Raw genomic sequence first — 18,688 nt, forward strand, 5'->3', positions numbered from 1 at the left:
ATTCCGTCGGCTTCTTCAACTGAGCCCGCGGTTCAGCGGACGGAGGCAGGTAAGGGAGAGGAGGGGGGGTTTACCGGGCCCTACCGCTGTCGCCGCATGGGTGACAGCGACAGCGGCAGGGCCCAGTACACCCCACTTACCTTTCCGGCAGAGCTCCAGATCGAGGCAAAGGATCCGCCTTCACCTCGATCCTCTTCGCCACACTCCGCCAGCCCCCCAATCCTCTTCGCCTCCACCTTAAGGGGAGGCGAAGCACCCCGCTCTGCTTCTAATTCGCCGGTCCGATTAGAAGTGGAGCACATCCCTAGTCTGTGTGGCTAACTTCCTGACTCTTTTTAAATAGACCTTAATGACCTGCATGTTCCAGTCTGCTTTTAAATGAAGGGGTACCCATCTTTATTTTATATATTTGAGTTGTAGTTGTTGTTGTTAATATTTTGTACTGCTGTTTTAGTTAATCATACTTTGTATTTATTGTTTTAAATTTGTATCTTGCAAACTGCCTTGAGGAGTCTTTGCCACAAAATCAATATAAAAATATGCACTCCCCAAAATTTCATGTCATGTTACCAGCTGTTTAAATTAGTTCAGTAACATTCCCTAGAGAAAGAAGAATACACACCCCACACTTCTTTCTTTCCTCCCTCTCTTCCTGTGTTCTCTCTGTGAAGGAAACTTATTATTAGTTGCCACGGTTGACAATAGGAAGGTTCATGGACTATTTTGGGTATCTGTCAAAAGATGAAAAAGGAGATTTTCTTTTAACCAAAATTCTGTAAATGACAAGAATTACAGTACAAAGGACGCATTGCACAGATCACTGCACTGCACATAGCTTTGTGCCTGTACCCGTAAAATGAAAGGTCACCACATTTTTTTAAGCTTCTGGTAGTAATTCACTGAGTTGCGAGATGCTTTCTGAGATGCCAGAATCTACATTTTGAGATGCCAGAACCTACAATCTCTTGCTGCTGCTTTTCTCGGTCTGACTCTTGCCCCTCTCCTCTGACAAGCCAATTCACTACCACACAATATAGTGATTTCTGTCAACCTGGACAGCTTTAAAAGGGGATTAGACAAATTCATAGAGGATAAGGCTATCAGTGGTTCCTAATTATGATAACTATGTGTTGCCTTTGAACATCTGTTACTACATCATGTGAGCAGGAATATGCTATTAAACTCATGTCCTGCTGGTGGGGTTCCCATGGGCATCTAGTTGGCCACTGTGGGAACAGAATACAGGTTTAGATTGGCCTTTGATCTGATTCAGGAGAGCTCTTCATATGTGCAATACTGTCATTGTTATAGATTGTCTTGGTCCCTTTGAGTCTGATTCACTAGGATGTACAGTCCCATATCCAAGGTATATGTCTTTTTTTGCTAGGCCCTACTACAGCATGATTAATGCTCTGTTCCTGTAGTAAAACTAAATTGTGTTGAAAATGCTGTTGATGGTGCAGGTACTTACATATTGGTGCTACATATACCAGGTGCAAGAAGGGTTTCATATATGCATAAATCGTGGCTCAAGCCACGAAATTCCTCCTACACGCTTGACATTGGTATCCAGGGATATGATCCGACTGGGAAAACTTTAGGGCAAAGAAGTTTTTGCATTGGAGTAAATGAGCTGCTTTAAACCACTCCAATTAATTTTTTTTCTACATAATCCTCAGCCCTAACATTCAGCAGGAAGTAAGAGAGGAATACAGTGTGGCTGTATATTAGGGTGACCATATGAAAAGGAGGACAGGACTCCTGTATCTTTAACAGTTGCATAGAAAAGGGAATTTGAGCAGGTGTCAATGTTACGCATGCAGCACCTGGTGACATTCTCTCTTCATCACCACAGTTAATGTTGTAGGATCCCGGCCCTTTTGACCAGATACAAAAGAGGTCAGGGCTCCTGCAGCTTTAAATGCTGTGATGAGGAGGAAATTTCACCAGGTGCTGCATGCACACAAATGATTCCTGCTCAAATTCCCTTCTCTATGCAACTGTTAAAGATACAGGAGCCCTGTCCTCCTTTTCATATGGTCACCCTATGTATATTGAATAATCTGGTCTCACATACAATAATTTTCTGAAGAAATGTAGAAACGACACCACATTCTGGAGTTAACGTTGAATAATTACAGGTCACTCACCTCAGATAATCAGGGTTGAAAAAAGTAATTGGATTCACCTTTTACTATATATGACTGCTTTTATTTTTATCAAAATTTACCTAAAATAATTTGAGTTGAAAAGACAATTGTATTGACTTTATTCACTGTCAATGAACGCATTTATCATTGTTAAAACACAGTCAGCGTGATGTGCATGTGTATTCTAGAACAATTATAATTTCATTTTGATTCACACTAGCACTATTAGCCTTGTTAATTGACTATATTATACTTTTTGTGATCCTTTTGTTCTGGTTTGAGATTTCTGTCTTGTTAAATTGCATGCACACCATGTAGGATTTTTTCCAGCATGTGAAACCCTCTCTGCACGTTGTCTCCTTGACCTTCATTTTCAGTAACTTATGCACGGTTTTCCTCAGTTCTTACAAAAACCTTTGATATGAGCCATGTCTTAATATCATTATCAACACTGCCTGTGGATGGCTTAAAATCTTTAAAACTCGGATACTAGGGCATTGGTTTTGCTGGCATGGTGCAATCTTTGATTGATGTCGGAATGCCTGGAAAGCCTACCAGTGCATGACTGCTAGATGATTTCATCAGCTGTGTGGCTGTTAGGCTGTCACCTGGTTGTTTCTGTTGATAAATTGCAAGTGCAGCTGCATGTGTGGCATTTTTCCATCAGGAGCTTCCTCTATGAAATCCACATTGTCTACTGCAAGGAAAATGCCTCCATCCTACACCTTTATTGTTGTTAATGTCACACATAATAGTCTCAGCTATTTGTGTTTCATACCAGTGAAGGCAGTAATACTCTACAGACGGACCATATCCATAGAGACACCCAGCAACCTTCTTCATTGTAGCTTGGTGAACTGACAGTCTTACAACTACCTGCTGCAGCAGGACATGCATGGAAAGCAGGACCATGGTATTTTTTGGTTTGTTTTTTGTTTCTTGTAATTTCATATTTGATCCGCATTTCACATTGAGCATCATGGCTCTGTTTGCGTTTGCATTCTTAAGATATAGCACCTACCCTGCCACAAACAAGCCATCTAAAGAATGAATACACCTCTAATGGAACATGTTTCTTAGTTACATCCAGGGATCCTGTGAATACTCACCGCTTTACCTTATCAATAGACCTCTGAAGGACACATGCTACACTATATGATGATTATATTCTGCAGAAAGCCGTATTGGCTTTCTTCATCACATTCATTTGGTGAAGCTTTTCTTGTTATCATCTGAATAGAGGCAGCCTTTTCATCAACTTGAAAGGCTTATAATTCTTGTTGACTTAGTATTGTGTTGTGTGCACAATATCTCTGAATATTTGCCTGTTCTGATAGAGATATTCAGTGAGCAGGATAGATGGATTAATTCTATACTTCAGTGAATGCAGCTAATGCTTTATGTTCAATCATCCAATCAATCAATCAATCAATCAATCAATCAAATAGTTTATTTGTGTAGCCATTACAATAAAACAGAACACATAAAAACAAAAATTTAAAATAATAATAAAACCTAGCAGTAATGTGTAGAGCATGAAAAGCTGAGAAAACGAAGTACTGAATTTTAGATCACTGATCTATACTTTTATATGTCAAGCAAGGAAGGAAAAACAGTACATTTCATACTCCTTTGCCAAGTGTGTGCTGGCATTTATGTAGTATTATACTGGCTATCTTAAATTCCATTATAGACATTTTATTCCAAGTGTTTGTGGGGATCCAATAGCCTATTTAGCCAGAGGTCTCAATACTAGTGTTTTTGAGTCAGTTACAGGAGGGTTGAAATTCAATCTTAAATCATTTTTTCTGTAATATGTTGGCCCTGTGAGTTTTCATTAAAGTAGCTAGGCTATTACCAGACCGGAGTACATCTTTACAGAGCGCAGCTTTCGTGTTAAAATATTTGCTTAGTGTAAATGGAGCAGTCAATCTGTAGAGTAACATACTAGGAAACATGAAAGTTCTTGGAAGCAGAATAATGAAATAATATTAACAAAATGTTCTCTAATCCTGACCAAGAATTTAAAGCCATGATGATTTTGAACTTGATAACTTTATAAAGTTGTAATTTGATGACACCTTATAATTTTCAAGAGCCTCATGTGGCGCAGAGCGGTAAAGCAGCAGTTTCTGCACCTGAAACTCTCCCCATGGCCTGAGTTCTATCCCAGCGGAAGCTGGTTTCAGGCAGCTGGCTCGGGTCGACTCAGCCTTCCATCCTCCCGAGGTCGGTAAAATCAGTACCCAGTTAGCTGGGGGAAAGGTAATAACAGCTGGGGAAGGCAACGGCAAACCACCCCGCTATAAGGCCTGCCAAGAAAACGTCAGCGAAAGCTGGCGTCCCTCCAAGAGTCAGAAATGACTCAGTGCTTGCACGAGAGGTTCCTTTCCTTTCTTTCCTATAATTTTCATTTGCTGTTTTGTTGTTTCAACCATGTGTGCATGTGTATGTGTAAATTCAGCCTCAGTTCTGGACAGTGGACAATTGAAATGTGCATTACCTTTTCCTTTTTTTTTTTTTTTTAAAGCCATCCATTTTTATTGAGCCAAGAGGTTTTTCCATACAAGTAAAACAACATTAGTATCATCATAAAGAAGCTTAAGTTAAAATCAATAACAATTTGACAATAACAAACTGCTGGGCTACTGGCGAAAGGACAGTGGGGAGAGAACAAAGTAGAAAATTACTGAACAATGATATAATGGTTCAGTTTGGACATAATGCTATTTTAGCATTATGGGAATAAACCCTGAATGTAAGCCTCCTGTAGCACAACCACAAGGTGGACATTGGAAGCAGCCACTTTCTGGGTTAAGCTAAACACAGTGTGCCTGTTTGCAGGGTCATGGAGGCGGAAATAAGCCATAGTGGCATATTTCCCCCACTGCGCATAAGCTGGTCATGTATAGGGAGGATTTGCATAATTATCCTCACCAATGCGACTTGCTGTGTTGTGCGAATGCAGCAAGGGTAGCTTGTTGCCATGGTTAACAAGCCACCCCAGAACTCTGCAACAGCCCATGTTGTGAGAACACTTGCCATGTTCGCACAATATGGCAAGTTGTGCCAGCAAAAATAATTATCACTCCCCTTCCCCCCAACATGCAAGCAGCACACATTGCAGGATAAAGAAGCCACCATGGCTTATTTCCTCCTCTGTGATGATGCTAACCTGGTTAGTTTGTTGTTACAGCCAAACAGAGAACTGTGATTAACTTAAAATATGTTTATTGAAACAAGCTAAAATCAGAAACCACAGTTTGATCTCATTTTATTTCACTAAAATAAAATAATCACAATTCAAGCATAGCAATAAACTATAAATAAACTGTATAAATAAATACAAATCTTTATATTTACTTATATAATAATAATAATAATAATAATAATAATAATAATAATAATTTATGACATTTGTATGCCACTCCATAGCGTATCTCAGTGGCTCACAATAATGTTTTTAATGTTAAAATAATTGTGCAATACTACTTAAATGAAAGAGTGCTACATCACTAATTTTAAAAATGGTTTTTAAATGTCTCCATTGGATTGCATGTGGGGAAAGAGAAGCTAAATCCACCAAAATGGCTGGAGGGGTGCAAAGCCTTGAACAAGGAGGGTCCCTTGGAGCAACAGGGGTGGGAGTTTGCACCTCATCCGTTCATTCTTTCATCCTTTCATGCGATCCAACTGAACATGCAAACATGATTATATACAAAGAATGTGTGGAATATCCTAAGAAGCGTGAAAAGTCAATTACAATTCTACTTGTAGCTTACAGGGGGAAAGCAATGATTGGGTATTGCTAGATATTCCTGATTGGACATCTAGTACTTATCATGTAATTGTAATGCAACTATAGGTAAATATTTGACAGAATTGCTCTCCCAGTATGAACCTACTTGGACACTAGAGTCAACATCTGAAGCCTTCCTCTGAGTGGCCTCCTCAGAGGGTGCTTCAGGGAATGGCAACAAAAAAAGAGGGCCTTCTTGGTGGTAGCCCTCTGATTTTATTTATTTATTTATTGCATTTATATACCGCCCCATAGCCAAAGCTCTCTGGGCGGTTTTCAAAAATAAATGAATGCCCTCTCTACGGAGGTTCGCTTGGCACCAACATTCTCACCTTTTTGATGCCAGGTTAAGACTTCCATCTAGGCATTTGTTTGTATATGATGGGGCTTTGATGTCAGTTGTTTTATTGCGTCCCAGTATTTTAATGTAACTATTTTTAGCTGTTTTAAATTGTTTCTAATTTTTGTATGTTAAATATTCTGTATTATATTTTTATTATTTTGTGTTGTCTTTTTTGTGATGTACCCAGAGAGGTTTGGTTTTTGGGTGGTAGAGAAGAAGAAGAGACAAAGAAGCGGAGTCTTCCTTTCTGTGTTGGCACAGTAAGAGCTGTGTTGGTTCTGCTGTTTCGCACAGGTTGAAATGATAGCAGAATTTTCTGTTTCTGTTGTTACTTAAATATTAGCAAAGCTAAGAAAAATGCTCTCTGGCTTGCCCTCAGATTTCAAGATTCATTGAAATCGATCCATATCAATCAAATGAAGCACAGAAGTATGTTCTTTCTAATGTCTTCATTTTAGTGTTAACATGCGCACACACACAATCAAACATTATACTTAATTGTTCACTTATTAAACAGATTAAAATTATACCTACAACTGAAAGATTAGCTCTATTGTCTGTTGTCTGTTTCTCTGTTGTCATAGAAAATGTATGTATGTGAATATATGCAACAGACATAAGTTGGGTATGTATTTGAGGAAGACTTATATGAAATCACAAGCACCAATGTGAGTATTATTTAAAAACGCATACATGACTTGCTGTATAATGCTTTTATGTGACATGACTACTTGCAGCAAGTAAGTCCCAGGTTTTTTTTTTTCATATACTGGGCATTACTTAGCAAACATATCCATTTAAAGTTAAAGTATTTTTTGCAACCACAAATAACAAGAAGATACATTCTTTATTTCATATCATAACTTACATTTTTATACCAACCCATAGCTGAAACTCTCTGGGTAGTTCAAAAAAATTAAAAGCCGTTAAAACACTATCATCTCCCAGCAATCATCTTACTATGTTGTAACGAATATTAACTTTACCTCAAGATTTCTAACTTGCCTTCCTAGCTAATTCAGGCTTCTGAGGAATCTTACTAGCATCTTACTTACCATACAACACCTGAGAAACCCACAGCAAAAATCCCCCTCCCCCAAACAATTCCCACATGGGTTTTTAGGTGAAACAATAGGTTTGGTACTAACTTCTGAAGCTTCTTCAAAGTGCTGAGCATTTATATGGATTTACAATTATGTCTTTTGTGTTTAGTAAGGCGCATACTATATTTCCAAGGTGCTGGCTGCATTTTCAATGCAACAAAAGTAATGCATAATTGACAGTCCTATTCAAAAGGATCAGTTGTAGGTTTTAAGAATATTGATGAATGAAAATCAGATTTAATCCCAATTAAGGCATTTTTATTTTCTTTTTGTTTCCTTACAGTTAGCTGCGCTGGAGAGACAGATCTTTGATTTTCTTGGATTCCAGTGGGCTCCAATCCTTGGTAATTTCCTGCACATAATAGTTGTCATTTTGGGTTTGTTTGGAACCATCCAATACAGACCTCGATATATAGTTGTGGTAAGTTTTATTTTCATTGATTTTCCCCTTCCAAAAAGCAGGTTTATAATGTTTCATGTCACTTCCCCCATCCAAATGTTTGGGTAGTATCATATTTGACACTGCTGCTAATGTAAATTATGTTGTTCTAGTGTAGCGACCTCTAATGCAATGCCACTAGCGTTTCCAGGTGCAATGGGTTTCCCCAGAAAACCCACCGCACCAATGAATGCCTTTGGCATTCCGCTAGAGGTTGCTTAGACTACTGCAACATAATTTATATTAATAGTGTTGAATAGGATATTGTCCATTTTTTTGTACAATCATTTGTTACTGTTCAGTTTTCCATTATCTTTGCTTTATTTGTGGAATATTGAGATTAAATTATATGTATCAGAAATTATGGAACAGATGCAAGCTGGAAGAGCAAGGAATTCTCGAGTTCTACATTCAGGTCTTTCTATGGCTATTAGCGAATGCTTCTTCAGGCATTCAATTATTTATATTATTTTATTCAATGATGGGGGTTAATTGTTAGCATAGAGGGAACTAGAGATATGTGCATTCTCAACCTTCTCCTTCATTTCCAATCTCCCTGTGTTTATTGTTGTTGTTATTATTATTTTATTTATTTATTTATTACATTTTTATACTGTCCATTTTCCGAGGCTCTCTGGGCTGTGCACAATTAAAACCATAAACAACAACAGTGTCAGGTATATTTATTTATTTATTTATTTATTTATTTATTTATTACATTTTTATACCGCCCAATAGCCGAAGCTCTCTGGGCGGTTCACAAAAATTAAAACCACAGTAAAACACCCAACAGGTTAAAACACAATTATGAAATACAATATAAAAAGCGCAACCAGGATAAAACCACACAGCAAAGTTGATATAAGATTAAAATACAGAGTTAAAACAGTAAAATTTAAATTTAAGTTAAAATTAAGTGTTAAAATACTGAGTGAATAAAAAGGTCTTCAGCTGGCGACGAAAGCAGTACAGTGTAGGCGCCAGGCGGACCTCTCTGGGGAGCTCGTTCCACAACCGGGGTGCCACAGCGGAGAAAGCCCTCCTCCTAGTAGCCACCTGCCTCACTTCCTTTGGCAGGGGCTCACGGAGAAGGGCCCCTGTAGATGATCTTAAGGTCCGGGTAGGTACATATGGGAGGAGGCGTTCCTTCAGATAACCTGGCCCCAAACCGTTTAGGGCTTTAAATGTCAATACCAGCACTTTGAATTGGGCCCGGACCTGGACTGGCAGCCAATGAAGTTGTAAAAGGACTGGCGTAATGTGATCTCGCCGGCCAGTCCCTGTTAATAACCTTGCTGCCCTGTTTTGCACCAGTTGAAGTTTCCGGACCGTTTTCAAAGGCAGCCCCACGTATAACGCATTGCAGTAATCCAAACGAGAGGTTATCAGAGCATGGATAACTGTAGCTAAGCTATCTCTGTCCAGATAAGGGCGCAGCTGGTATATCAGCCTGAGCTGATAAAAGGTGCTCTTTGCCACTGAGTTCACCTGTGCCTCAAGTGACAGTTCTGGATCCAAGAGCACCCCCAAACTACGGACCCGATCCTTTAGGGGGAGTGCAACCCCGTCCAGGACAGGGCAAACATCACCTCGCCGGACAGAAGAACCACCCGCTAACAGTACCTCCGTCTTGTCTGGATTGAGTTTCAGTTTATTAGCCCTCATCCAGTCCATTACCGTGCCCAGGCACTGGTTCAGAACAGCCACTGCCTCACCTGGGTTTGATGAAAAGGAAATGTAGAGCTGGGTATCATCCGCATATTGATGACACCTCAGTCCACATCTCCGGATAACCTCCCCCAGCGGCTTCATGTATATGTTAAACAGCATGGGGGATAAGATAGAGCCCTGTGGAACCCCGTGGCTTAGGTGCCACGGCACAGAGCAATAATCCCCCAGCACCACCTTCTGGAATCGGCCATCCAAGTAGGAGCGGAACCACTGCAACGCAGTACCTCCAACTCCCAGCTCAGACAATCTATCCAGAAGGATACCATGGTCGATGGTATCGAAGGCCGCTGAGAGGTCCAGGAGAACCAACAGGGTCGCACTCCCCCTGTCTCTCTCCCGACAGAGGTCATCCCACAGGGCGACCAAGGCAGTTTCCGTTCCAAAACCAGGCCTGAAACCCGATTGAAATGGATCTAGATAATCCGTTTCATTCAAGAGTGCCTGGAGTTGTCCTGCAACCACCCGCTCAAGCACCTTGCCCAGGAAAGGGATATTAGCCACCGGCCTGTAGTTGTTAACATCTTCCGGGTCCAGATTAGGCTTCTTCAGGAGTGGTCTAATTGCCGCCTCTTTTAAAGAGGCCGGCACCACTTTTTAAATATTAAAAGTTAAAAAGGCGATATAAAACCAACTAAGTTAAGTTAAAATCCAGGGAAAGTGTATGTAAAAGGGAATGTTTTCAGGAGGTGCTTAAAAAATGTTACATTCTCCACCTCTCAAACCGCATGAGGGAGGGTTTTCCAGAGGGTGGCTGCCGCTACAGAGAAGGCCCGCTGCTGAGGTTCTTCATGGCGGCATTCTGTTCGTTTCAGAATGGCCAGCAGGACCTCCTCTGAGGATTGAAGCTGTCTCCCGGGTGTACATAAGGGAAGGTGGCCTTCTAGGTATCCCAGTCCCAAGTTGTTTAGGGATTTGTAGGATAACAACATAACCTTGTATGTGTCTCAGTATCTAAGAGGCAGACAGTGCAGTTCTTTTAACACAGGTATTATATGAGCAGAGCTAGATGTCCCCGTGAGCACTAGTAGAAGCTGCTGCTGTGCTGCTGCTGCTGCTGCTGCTGCTGCTGCTGCTGCTTCTTCTTCTTCTTCTTCTTCTTCTTCTTCTTATTATTATTATTCTTATTATTCTTATTCTTATTATTATTATTATTATTATTATTATTATTATTATTATTATTATTATTATTATCCTGCCTTTTGCCCAGTGCTGGGCCTCAAGGCGGCCTTACAAAGTTTAAAACATACATGGGGGGGGGGGGAACCATAAATGTTTAAAATACACAACAAAATTATAAGACATTAACATAGATGGAGGGCCAGATTATTCTCCAAAGGCCTGATGGAACAAAAAAGTTTTAGCCTGCTTCCGAAAGCCCATCAAGGAGGGAGCCAGCCTAGCTTCCCCGGGAAGAAAGTTCCAAAGCACTGGAGCAGCCACCGAGAAGGCCCTCTCCCACGTTCCCACCAAGCGCGCCTGTGAAGATGGCGGGACTGAAAGAAGGGCTTCTCCAGAAGATCTCAAAGCACGGGCAGGCTCATAAGGGAGAATACGGTCTTTCAAATAACCTGGACCCGAGCTTCTGAACCACACACATGGGTAGCCCCACACAGAGCGCGTTAGTGGTCTAAGCATGAGGTTACCAGTGCATGAATGATGCGTGGCTAAGCTATCCTTAACCAGGAATGGGAGTAGTTGGCATACCAACCAAAGTTGATAATGGGTGCTCTGGGCCACCGAGGTCACCTTGGCCTCCAGTGACAAAGATGGATCCAGGGACACCCCCAAACTACAGACCTGCTCCTTCAGAGGGAATGCAACCCCATCCAGAACAGGCAAACACCCCAATTCCTAGACCTGGAAACTACCAACTCATAAGGCCTGTCTTATTGGGGGTTCAGCTTCAGTTTATTGGTCTTCATCCAAGCCATAACTGTATCCAGGCATTGGTTCAGAACATTCTCTGCCTCTCCCAATTCAGTTGTTACAGAAAAATATTACATTTATATCTCACCGCTTTTTCTCCAAGGAACCCAAAGTGGAGTACATAATCCCTCTCCTCTCCATTTTATCCTCACAACAACAACACTGTGAGATAGGTTGGGCTGAGAGCCCGTCACTGGCCCAAAGCCACCCAGTGAGCTTCCATGGCTGAGTGGAGACTAGAACCTGGATCTCCCGACTCCCAGTCCACAACTCTAGCCACTACACCACATTGGCTCTCCTTTGTTGACAGGAAAGGTTTGCAAGGGGAGTGTAAGCATATTTGACTGAATGCACTTCCATTGCTTCACATGACTGGAAACCCTGGCTTATCAGGGTTTCCAATCATGAGGGACTCTGTAACCGACTTTCGCTGTCCACATGGGAGGTTGGGAGTGGGAGCACAGCACACATCTCCATCTCCCGTCATGCTTACAGTTACCCCAAGAATGGGGAACCTCTGGCCTGTGAACCTCATTAGGTCCAGGAGTTCCCATCAGGCCCAGCTGCTTCTTCCACTGCCCCTCTGCTTCAGCAGCTGATTGGAGAGAAGTGTTTCTCCCTGCTTAGCAATGAAAAGGGCTCTGAAGGGGAGGATGCTACAGAGTGATTCAGTCCTGCTTCCTTCTGAGCCTTGTCCTGCAGAGGCATGTCCTGCTTATTTCTGAACGGTCAGGCAGATATGCAGAGGCTTGTCCTACTTACTTGTGAGTAGACAACATGCTCATGCTTACTTCGGAGTGGAACTGCTATTTGAAAATGCTGCTGAGTGATTCCACCCTGATTACTTCTGAATAGACAAACAGAGGCTTGTCCTCCTTATTGACATGCTTCCTAATATAAATTGATAATAAGGGAATTTGGAGGGGGGACTTCAACCTTGCCCAATTTTGCCCTGCTCAAAAGGGGGAATGCAGCCCCCTATTTCCACAATAGAATCTGTTGCTCTTGCCAAAAAAGATTCCCTAACTAGTCTTCAGTGAAAGCCTGAAGAGGCTTATAGCTTTTTAGAAGCAATAGTCTTGAATTCATTTTCTTCAGCTTGCTATTTCTGATTTTTGTCATGATCTTTTATTATGCTTATGATATTGTGTCCTCTACATTGAATTTGCTCATTGAATTCACACACTTCCCCCATTTATTTATTTATATATGAATCTTCTTGAATTGATTCAAACTGTGACTGAACTGAAAGGCAATGAAAGACAGCAATTTTAAAAATAAATAACTGTATAGTGCCATGGGATTTTCAAGTGTGTGAAGTAACACAATTCCAATCACAGTCCATATATAACTTTAAGTCACACAAATTTTGACTGAGGGACAGCTTAACCCATCCAGAAATCAAGAATTCTAAAGCCATTTGAAAAGCTGGCTTCCGTCACATATTGCTGACCCTTAGCTGGCTGGAAAGGTTGAGCGTTTATTGCTTTTCCCCTTGAAAATGCCAGCGTTTGGGATCTCTCTGTAATTTTATCAGTAATGGCTTTTGAGGTGTAAAGATCACTTATTTTATTTTTATTTTTTTAAAGGATCTCTCTTGTAGAACTTTATAAAGCATTCTTTTAGAGTTTATTTCTGTATTAATAATGTGAGTCTTGCAATTCTTTATCATTTCTAAGAATATGGTGATATTTTAGAGAGGCTCTCAGACTAGAAGCCTTGAATGCTGCCCTTTTTTCCCCCTTGAAAAACGAAAATCAGAAGCATAATTTTCATGCATTGGGTGTGCTTCCAGAAAAGCTGTTCTCTGTATGTGAAAGCTGAGAACTTCATAGACTTTTACTTCCTCAGCCTGTGAATGTTTGAATCACCCTATGCAGGCCCTTGATATCATCTGTATATTCAAAGTTCTTCCCAATCCCCCCCTGTGTCAGTCCCTGCCGCACTGCCCAGTCCTTTCAAAGGACTACAGAGTGGGAAGAAAGAGGTAAAATAAGAATAGAAAGTGAGTTCAAAATTAAAGCCTAATTACTGTAAGTCAAGCATTCAGAGACATATTGTACAATATTTTCATTTCATGCTGGATAATCTTGTTAATTAGCTGACATAATATTTGTGCAGGTACCGAACTCCACAAATTAATTTACTTTGCTTCTGAATAAGACCAATCAGCTGGAGTTTCTGAAAGGACATAAAAAGGAGAGCTGGGTTCCCTTCTGCTAATGCTATTAGTGTTTCTTATACTAATTCATTAGAAAACATAAGGTTGCTTAACGCATTATGGGAGACAAGTGTATGTTTGTTCTTTACAGACATGTACACTTTAAGGGGAACTCTGGCCAACAACAGCTCCTTGGTATCTTGTATACAGTGCATGTGAATGGAAAAATATACAAGCATATAATTCTTCATACAAGTGACCATTTGCAAAACCCAGGGAATTAATCTGAATTCTTTGAATAATATATGGCGCACCTTAAAGCAGTTGTGGAAAAAGAGGGGAAAAGCACCACAAAAAGGCTATGAGAAAAAGAGGCGACTAGCTCTGGTGCTATGAAATGTCAAAAGAGGTTTCTTTATTTTTCTTATCTGAAATATAAAAAAATGTTCAAAAAATGTAAAAAATGTGTCAGAACAGTTTGACTGCTGACGGAGACAGAACGAACACAACTGCGGTCTTGTAAAAAATGTCTTTAAGGTTCCAAATTGATGATTACTGCAAAAAGTAATTCATTTCGTTGTACAGCTCCTGACGAAGGATCTCCAGATGCGAAACACTGAGCGTTGTACAAGTTTGGTTGAAAGTTTTTTGAACTTTTTTTTTTATATTTCGGATAAGAAAAATAAAGAGACCTCTTTTGACATTTCATAGCACCAGAGCTAGTCGCCTCTTTTTCTCACACCTTCAAACAGCCATCTTCCAGAGGTGTTGGACTACAACTCCATATTCATCATAGGGAGCTGGCCAGGAATGATGGGAATTACATCCCAACATATCTGGAGCCCACCAGGTTGAGGGAGGTTGTCTTACAGTATGTCACCAAAGTAATTTCTCAGTTCATTCTGTATTATTATTCCTGCCACGTTTACCCATAGCATGGGAGATTCCCGTGTTGTTTCTGACTGGATGATCAGAGTGTATTTGGTAGGTTTTCAATAGTACTTCTTGTGCATTACGTCTCTGAAGTGATGAGTCATCCAGATAAAATTGGCCAAATGTAATCCAGTGCAAAAATAATAATAACATCACTTCACAGTTCTCTGAAATATGAAAATAGAACATGTTTTCCTTCCAGGGGAGAACAGTGGGATTTCATATTTGCATAGATAATTTTATACTACCTAGTGTGCTCTTACAGCATTGGAATGTATGTAATATAAATGCCTATGGAGACGGAGTTAGATTAGAGAGAAAAGGAAGCCAAACCTTTTGAGAGTAATAAATGCAATATCCACAAGGAGCAGAACCAGATTACTTGGATTTATGCCAGCCTAGACATCGAAGCGCAACAAGAAAGGCAATTCCACACTGAGTTAAAAAAAATATTGTACTATGTTTGATAAGACATAATTTTCTGTGAAAAGCGATTTTGGTAAATTTTGAACTGATCACTTTCATTTTCTGTCCTATTGCCTTGGTCTGTAATTTCCCTCGTCATTCACAAATTGAGTTGGACTGGGCCAGAGATGATTGTAAAGTGCGCTTCCATGTCACAAAAGGCCATAGCTGACATTCTTGATGCTTAGCTAGAGGCAACAGCTCATTGTACAGCTGCAAAAACAATGTAGCTGGATGTATTATCAACTGCTACTCAAAGAAGACTCCTCATATTCTTTACAAAGGCATCAGGGCTTCAACTGAAAGTGCAGAGATTGAGGTGGGGGCAGCAAGCACGATCCCCTTTTCTGGCATTCAATGCAGGATTCAATGGGGGCCTTCCATATGTGGCCGGGCCCCACTGGTTCTGGTGTGTGAGTGGTCGGCCTCACCCAGCCTTATTGCTGGTTGCCCCGCAATATAGTGCTTCCAGGGGCAAGCCTTGAAATAAGCAGAAACTCTTTATTTTGAAACGTGGGTCAAACATGGAAGGCCCTCATTAGATCCTGCCCTATGTTTGTAAATATGCTTTGTTAATGCCATTATCTCATTACATTATGTATTTGGGTGTTGTTCCTATATTGCTCCTCAATTAGTACATTTAAGTTGTTAGCTGAGGAAAATTTCAAAATTTCCCATATTATTTATCATTATACAGCCATGATTTTCCATGGACATGTTTCCTATTATGGGATTCACTTCCATGTGAACCTGAACAAAATATCAAACATATTTGCCTTTCCCTGGTATTGTTTTTATTCCCCAAGATGTGGTTTGTAGCATCTCTCACAACTAATAGAGCATCTGTTGGTCGTATTACCCACAACCCAATTCTCAGAGCAGTGAATTTTTAGGTTCCAACACTTACCTGGACTCTCCTTTCCTTTGAAAGAGGCTACTGGAGTCATTCGGGCCTTTTGTACTAGTTGCATTTATTTAAAAATGTATAAGTTGAGCATAGGTGGAGGTTCACAGAACTAACATCCCAGCAAATGCCCCAGAGTTCTCTACTGACCTATCAGATGTCTTCTGTGGGCCACTAGGCTGACCATATTTTGGAAACCAAAAAGGAGGACAATATGGCTGCCCTCAAGGAGGCTTGGCCACCCCTACATGCCCACCCCCAAGGGGGCATGGCCTTGGGCACATGTCTAATTCTACACCATCATCATTATCACCATGATACATTATCATCATTATATCAGCATCCATTATCATTATCACCATCATCATTAGCAGCAGCAGCGTCCATTATCACACCCATTATCATCTTCATTATATCACCATCACAGCATCATCAGCTCTCCATCTGTCCATCTTCAGTCTAGTCTCCATCTGCCTCAAACTAGAACTGCTTACATTTACACAGATCTTTGCAGTAGCAGATTCCACAGGTGGAAGGAGGGGAGAGTTAGCCAATTCCAGAGCAGTCTGTGGCCACCTCCTTGTCATCCACAAGGTCAGGGCCCTTAGGCTAAACCCATCTAAAAGGGTATGTTGTTTATTCGTTTAGTCGCTTCTGACTCTTCGTGACTTCATGGACCAGCCCACGCCAGAGCTTTCTGTCGACAAGCTAAACCCATCCAACCAGTTTTGGCCTCTTTAAGCAATATTCTGCTCTGCACCCCACCCCACCCCCACCTACTGAATGAACTTTAGATAACCAAAGTTTTTATTTCTGTACATAAGTTCTTCGTCCAACTGTAATGTGTAGTACAGACAGTTCTCCTTTTTATCCCAGTTAGGCAAATGAGGTTACGCTGTGATTGTTTCTATGCATTCCTATGTGATGCTCTATCATGAGGAGGAAAAAGGCAAAATCTGTAATTGGGTCAGATTTGGGGGGATTTACTAGTGTCAATAGGCTAATATACTAACATAAATAATAAATCTAACTTTTCCTTGGGTGTAGTTAGAGAAACAAAGAATATTGGATTTGCAATTGGCTATAGTGCTAGGGGCTTTCAGCCAAGAGAAATCTTTCTGGCTAGTCCCTGCGTGATGGTTCCCAGAAGTGCTATGCTTATCGATCTTCTATATTATTGATCTAGACCTTGTGTACAGTATTTTTATCTTCATGTTTTCTCTTTTCTCCCCTACCTAGTACTCGGTATGGACTGCTCTCTGGGTCACATGGAATGTTTTCATTATCTGCTTCTATTTGGAAGTAGGCGGGCTTTCTAAGGTAGGTTCAATGTAATTCCTAGGGTGTTTTTGGGTGGGGCAAACAGTGATCCTTTGATAATAACTTACAGGATCACTGCCTTTTTAGAAAAATGCTATGAAAGATGTAGCGTTCTTTTCCTGATGGTGTGTCAGTTTGTCTGCAATAGTAAATATTTGATCTAATGAGTATGTTGGTGCAAGTTATTCCTAAACCTAATCTACAACTGTCAGTTACCCTGGGGTCAACTTGAGGTTGTCCCTGTGAATTCAAATGACGCACAGGGGATCCCGGGGTCAACCGGGGATGACCTCTCAGTTGTCCCAGGATAACTGGGACCGCGGTTTGCCCAACTTTTCCCACGGTCCTGGGACAGCCCTGAGGACTGTGGGCAGTGTGGTATGGGTTCCTGGGTCCCTCCTCGTTGCAAGTAGCAAGGCTCTTCAAATGGGCACGGAGCTGCACAGGGTAACTCTGCCCATTGGGGGTGGGGTGGGGAGAAATTTCACCATTGCTGAGATAGCTGTCGGCGCTTTTTGGCACCGAATGTTGAGTGTTTTTTTAAAACTTACCTTTGCTGCAAGATCGGGGCTGCACAATTGCGCGACAAGCTCCACCTTAAAAAAAAAAACCCACACCACGCCAGAACATCCCTCTTGACTTCCGGGATGATGCGCTGGCATTTAGACACAGTGGGATGATCCCGGAAGCAGGTCAGCCCGGGATTCCCACCCCCCCAATCCCGGAAGGCCTCAAGGTGTAGATGAGGCCTTAGGTGAACTTGGTATGAAGTGGCAAAGAGTTGGATTACAATTATTCCTGTGGACACATCAGTGTTGCAATGTTAATTTATATTAATTGATGTTAATGCATTTTTCATGCATGGTTTTTGTTATGTAAATGAGCTCCTATTCACATAACAAAAATGTGCTTTAATTGCATTCGTGCAGTTAATGACCCTGTTCAGATGATACACTAAGTCATGGTGGTTAAAAGTTTTGAGCGAAACATTCTGGCTTAGTGTGTCATGTGAACCATGATTTAGCATGTCGTGTGGACCATTCCTAACCTTGGTGGCTATATAACCATGGTTTAAACACTCCCATTAACCATTTGCTGCAAAAGGGTTACTGTGTTGTCTGAACAGGCCCAGTATCTTGCCTAGTTTGGCCCTCGCTCTTGTGAGAGGCAGTGCCAATAGTCTTACATTTTTCAAGGTGCTACCAACTGCATGTGACTGGGAGGGGTTTGGGTCAACAGGGCAGTTTGTCTTCAATTTGTATTTCCATCTTTATGTAGTGAAATTGGGCCTGTTCCAGATTGGTTCTGGCTCAGCTTATAAGTGGTATTGTAGCATACTCTTATTTGTGACTGAAGTTGGCATGTTATACTGAAAATGTGTGTATGTATTAGAAATTTTAAAATGTTATTTTTT

The 18,688-nt window shown here is 41.0% G+C and overlaps 1 protein-coding gene across 1 annotated transcript in view; it reads left to right on the forward strand.

The window, feature by feature from the left end:
- Positions 1-18,688, forward strand: part of NKAIN3 (sodium/potassium transporting ATPase interacting 3) — a 271,282-nt gene that overhangs the window by 124,352 nt on the left and 128,242 nt on the right. Inside the window, exons 2-3 of the mRNA XM_063130783.1 lie at positions 7,679-7,816; positions 17,194-17,274. Of these exons, the coding sequence (XP_062986853.1) occupies positions 7,679-7,816; positions 17,194-17,274 (219 nt within the window). The remainder of the gene's footprint in view (positions 1-7,678; positions 7,817-17,193; positions 17,275-18,688) is intronic.

This window comes from Elgaria multicarinata, chromosome 7 (genome assembly GCF_023053635.1).
Source record: "Elgaria multicarinata webbii isolate HBS135686 ecotype San Diego chromosome 7, rElgMul1.1.pri, whole genome shotgun sequence".
NCBI lineage: Eukaryota > Metazoa > Chordata > Lepidosauria > Squamata > Anguidae > Elgaria > Elgaria multicarinata.